Below are 5514 nucleotides of genomic sequence, written 5' to 3'. Positions count from 1 at the left end.
CTTTCGAATTCGGAATGGTTTAAATCTTAGTCGTCTGAAAATTTCTTATGTTTCCAGTTTAATCGCCATTGTTGGCCATCGCTTCTTTGCCTGTTTTTTTCCCTCGTGTCAATCATGTCCTCGCCATGGGGAGACCTTTTCTCAATTTCAAATCTTTTTTTTATTTCATGTCCAAATGTGATCCGTACATATTTGGTCGTGTAGGACACCAATAGGACATTGATGTAAAAGGAAATTTTCCCGTTCCATTGTGTATAGTGCTATTGCTTATGCTAAAAAACAAAAATTTAAAAGAAAAAGAAAATCAAAACCCAACAAAATAGTGACTCTTCTTACTTTTAAAGCACTTGGACCTATGGCCGTTCCTATTTAGCAATCACTCCGTTTCTACATGCACCAAATCTGTGTACAGAACATGTGCATATTAAAACAAGAGCAAAAAATCTAAAGACAGGCTCATTGACCTTAAGTGGCCCAGATGCAACTATTTGCAGCACTCTGCTTCATCATACAGAGATAATGGCCACCTATAGTGATCTAAAATGATACTAGCTAGCATGGGCACGCTTATACAGCTACCTTATGTACCACATGCCATAATTTGATCTCAGCTGGGCATGCATCCAAGGTTACCCTACTAAATAAATAAATGCGATGATGATGGTAAATAGTAGCTTAGTTAGGAAGAAGATTAGAGTGTGTGTGTGTATCTAAATAAATAAATGCGATGATGATGGTAAATAGTAGCTTAGTTAGGAAGAAGATTAGAGTGTGTGTGTATAAAATAATGGTTTAGAGTTTATTAGAATAAACTAAGGGAAAGAAGGTGGGGTCCCACTCCCACCATAGTGAATTGAAGAGTAGCCCCTACATTAAAGTGCTTTAGCGCACAGGAGAATCCTCGATCGTTTCTATCGCTTTCCAACTATATGGAATGTGTGTGTATATATATTTATATGCTCTCCAGTTCACTTTGGGAAGTCAAGTTAAAAGGAAGTTGTTAACTTCTCTCTCCCTTCCCATCATCCCCCCAGGCCCCAGCTACGTTAGCACCGTCACCTTCCGCCGAAAACAAGCAATAATATCTCTTCATTAATTTAGCCATGCCTCTTAACTTGATAGCAACGAAACCAGAACATGGCATCAGTAGTGGCCCATTGGAGGCTCTGTCAGAGACGCCTGAGCCCCACAACAGTGCTATGCTTGCGTTTCCAATACAACGCAACTCACAACCTCCTGTCAGACTCACCACTTTGTATCCTATAACTATGAAGGTAAATCAAGGCCCTAATATGACTTCGTCTATTCCCTACTATTCTTACTATGCTAGTTCATGTAATTTGTGACTCTTTTCACAGTTTGAAGAGATCGTGTACAAGGTGAAGTTGGAGCAGAAAGGGTCATGCTGGGGTGGATGGATCACACGAGAAAAGACCATACTCAATGGCATCTCAGGTGTTGTTTATCCAGGAGAAATACTAGCAATGTTAGGTCCATCAGGAAGTGGTAAAACCACCCTCCTTACTGCTCTTGGAGGCCGCCTCACTGGCAAGCTATCCGGAAAGATCACATACAATGGTCAGCCATTTTGTGGTGCCATAAAGCGAAGAGCAGGATTCGTGGCTCAGGATGATGTTTTGTACCCTCATCTCACGGTGACCGAGACCCTTTTATTCACTGCACTGTTAAGGCTACCCAACAGTTTGAGCCGAGATGAGAAAGTCCAACATGTGGAGAGAGTTATCGCTGAGCTGGGACTAACGAGGTGCCGAAACAGCATGATTGGAGGGCCACTATTTAGAGGAATATCGGGTGGGGAGAAGAAGAGAGTTAGCATAGGCCAGGAAATGCTAATCAATCCAAGTTTACTTTTGCTAGATGAGCCCACCTCAGGTTTGGACTCAACCACAGCACAACGGATCCTGACCACAATCAAACGCCTGGCTAGTGGGGGCAGAACTGTAGTCACCACCATTCATCAGCCCTCTAGTCGACTCTATCACATGTTTGACAAGGTTGTTTTGCTCTCTGAGGGCTCCCCCATCTACTACGGTTCAGCATCTGCAGCCCTGGAATATTTTTCCTCCATTGGATTTTCTACATCCATGACCGTTAATCCAGCTGATCTCTTACTTGATCTTGCTAACGGTAATTTTCAGCTCTGCTTCTTCTTCTTTTTTTCATTCGTATAGAAAGACCAATGAGGAATGGAACGCTTTGAGTTCTTCTGTTTACTTTTTCTTTCTTTCATGCTGTTCTACTTTACCCTTAGACGGCTTACCAAAAACGGTGCCTCCACATGGAGTCTGATCTTTCAAAGACTCCACTCTTCATACTTCCTTCGTATGGTCGCTAAGCTTAACTATTAAAATAAAAATTATATATATATAAAAGAGTTTCAGTGCATAAATATATTCGCTCTTATATTTCAATTAAACACATTAGTCGGCATTCAGAATAAAAATAATCAATTCATAATATATCCATGTAAATTAGAAGCCAAATTAGCATGTATATTGGCGATCAGGTAATGAATTCTACTTGGTGAACAATATTGATTGCTGTTCACTGCAGGAATTGGACCTGATTTTATACACTCAGTGGAGCAAGTTGAGAGTACAGAACAAGAACAGAAATCGGTGAAAGATGCTCTTATATCTGCCTACGAGAAAAACATTTCCACAAGACTGAAAGCCGAGCTTTGCAATTCAGATGTCAATAGCGGCATGAATGCAAAAGAACCATCTGCAAGTAATTTTCTCTGGAATCCATTAACTTTCCTTAATTACTATTTAGTTTTGATCTGTACATCATGTACTTATTTATGATGCATTGATTAATGCAGGGAATGACAAATCAGAACAGTGGTGCACAAGTTGGTGGCATCAGTTCAAGGTGCTGCTCCAAAGAGGGGTTAGAGAAAGGAGGTACGAAGCCTTCAACAGGCTAAGAATTTTCCAAGTCATCAGTGTGGCCGTACTGGGTGGACTACTATGGTGGCATACCCCAGCTTCTCACATCTCAGACCGCGTAAGAGCTCTTCTTTTTCAACCAACACATTAATTGAGTAGTAGCATATCACAATGAAGGGTTTTGCATGTTATATAAACAGATAGCGCTGCTGTTTTTCTTCTCGGTCTTCTGGGGATTCTATCCACTCTACAATGCGGTATTCACATTTCCACAAGAAAGAAGAATACTAATCAAGGAACGATCATCTGGGATGTACCGCCTTTCATCTTACTTCCTGGCTAGAACATTCGGTGATCTACCACTGGAGCTTGCGCTTCCAACAGCCTTCGTCTTCATAATCTATTGGATGGGTGGTCTTAAACCTGATCCTGTTACCTTCATCTTATCCCTGCTAGTGGTGCTTTACAATGTGCTGGTCTCTCAAAGTCTAGGCTTAGCCATTGGGGCTATTCTCATGGACGTTAAACAGGCCACTACATTAGCTTCTGTAACAACTCTTGTTTTCCTCATAGCTGGTGGATACTATGTTCAACAAATCCCGGCTTTCATAGTGTGGCTAAAGTACTTGAGTTATAGCTACTATTGCTACAAGCTTCTGCTTGGAGTTCAGTACAAAGAGGATGATTATTACGAGTGCTCAAAGGGAGTGTGGTGTAGGGTCGGGGATCTTCCTGCCATCAAATCAATGGGTCTGAGTCACATGTGGATAGATGTGTCTATTATGGCACTCATGCTGGTCGGCTATCGACTCATCGCTTATATGGCTCTTCATCGAGTGCGGTTGAGGTAAAATCAGACGGGACTGTTGGAAGAGTTTTGATCATCATCATCATCATCCCTTTGAGACCATATGTATCACTTTAAAAAAAAAAAAATCTTTTTGGCCATAGTTTTAGGTAATTTGAGATTGGCATTCAAACTATTTTAAATAAATTGAATGTCGTATATATGTGAATGTGATCAGAGAGCGGGAAAGGAAAACACATGCCGTCCACAATTGCATTAAAGAAAACAAACCCCCACATCCTTACGTAATAATTTAATTTTCAGAGCCCAAAAGGAGTAATTTAGGGAACATAGGATGGTGCTGTCTGACGAAAAAGACTGGAGTTAATCACAGCCTAATAAAGCACTCTTATCTGCCTCTACAAAAAAAGCCAACTCTCTTATATATTATTAATTAATAAATGAAAGAAACATGGAAGGCTATGTATGGCCGAAGTGATGTGATAGTTTATTATGTAAAACTATTATCTGATTTCAAATAAATAAATCTGTTAATTAACAGCCATGGCAGAAGAAAATGGACTAATTCAAAGTGAGAAAGTCAATTACAAGCTTATAACTGTATTGACAGACACCTTTTATGATGTCTCCTAGGAGCATATTCCCTAATCCCAGGGGTGGTACATCAGCCAGGCCTGGCTCCTGATTATGTTTGACCTCACCCTATATATGCCTGGAGACATCAGTTTCCATTTCGGCTTCTTTTCCTGCCAACACTTTTTAACAATACTTTTCATTAACCGTCACAATGCCATTACTGGAGCCAATCCATATACATGGATCACGAGCAACATCCAAATGAGATAGGCATGTACGTGCATTATGAAGCAAGTTATCCGCCCAAAATCTACCTTCACTTTTATCACCATTTCACCACCCAATGTTATTCTTAAACTCGTTCAAGACAGTCAATAGAAATTTTCAAGTGAAAGAGCATTTAGTTAGAGTCATCTCCATTTTGTATTTGAATCTCAAAACTCGAAACCATAAAATATTACAACATGTTTGAAGTTGAAAATCTAATTTAAACACAAAGGATTTATTCGGTTATAAATCTTTCTCCAAGTCTACCCCACCATTTCTACGCGTGTGCTTGGATGAGGAAAATTTTAAGGTGCTATCCTTTTTGAATGCATCATTTTAAAATGTTAGTGTTTATGATTATTTTGTTTGGATATATACCTTTTTAAAAAATTTTAAATTATTGAAATTTCATAAATTAAAAAAATAATTATAAAATAAAAATAATGATATTACAATAAATAATATAAAAAAATATGTACTATGAATATTATTACTTTGATAAAAATATATAAATATTTTTAATATTTTTTATTTTATAGTGGGATAATATTTTTTTAAAAGATCTGAAAAATGAAATTTGAGCTACTCAAAACTTATGCACCCGAAAACTAATGACAATGGGGCCAACTTTTTTTTGGTGAAAATAAACAGATTAAGGCAATTAATTACACAAGAATTTTTTGAGTAAGACTATCACTTGCTTTAACAACTAGAGGGATTACTAGCACATTTCTTGAGATCTCTACAAACAACAATTTTATTAACCTCTCTAAGAATGTGTTCTAGGACCCAAAGTCCTACGTTCGTCAATAGTTAATAAATTCATCTAATTAAGGAAAAATTCGAAACCGTCGAAAAAAAGTCCTGTATGACTTTGATTGCCTCCAAACTATCTGCTTGAATCTTCACTCCGGCATATCACCTATTTAGGATGAGAGTCAAATAGGACCA

General features: G+C 38.4%; 1 protein-coding gene across 1 annotated transcript; it reads left to right on the top strand.

Annotated features, from left to right (window-relative positions):
* Positions 1 to 966: 966 nt before the first annotated feature.
* LOC107947361 (ABC transporter G family member 14) lies at positions 967 to 4050 on the top strand. The gene is made up of 5 exons (XM_016882003.2): positions 967 to 1274; positions 1359 to 2148; positions 2575 to 2751; positions 2846 to 3030; positions 3113 to 4050. The coding sequence occupies exons 1-5, from the start codon at positions 1104 to 1106 to the stop codon at positions 3761 to 3763; spliced, it is 1974 nt and encodes a 657-aa protein (XP_016737492.2). The 5' UTR covers positions 967 to 1103; the 3' UTR covers positions 3764 to 4050.
* Positions 4051 to 5514: the final 1464 nt, after the last annotated feature.

The sequence above is a fragment of the Gossypium hirsutum genome, chromosome D12 (assembly GCF_007990345.1).
Source record: "Gossypium hirsutum isolate 1008001.06 chromosome D12, Gossypium_hirsutum_v2.1, whole genome shotgun sequence".
In the NCBI taxonomy this organism is placed as follows: domain Eukaryota; kingdom Viridiplantae; phylum Streptophyta; class Magnoliopsida; order Malvales; family Malvaceae; genus Gossypium; species Gossypium hirsutum.
This window is presented reverse-complemented; position numbering and strand designations above follow the sequence as displayed.

Coding starts and splice junctions, on each gene's coding strand:
- LOC107947361 (XM_016882003.2), top strand. CDS start 1,104: ATGCCTCTTAACTTGATAGCAACGAAACCAGAACATGGCATCAGTAGT. Junction 1,275..1,358: donor TGTATCCTATAACTATGAAG/GTAAATCAAGGC, acceptor CTCTTTTCACAG/TTTGAAGAGATCGTGTACAA. Junction 3,031..3,112: donor CTTCTCACATCTCAGACCGC/GTAAGAGCTCTT, acceptor TTATATAAACAG/ATAGCGCTGCTGTTTTTCTT.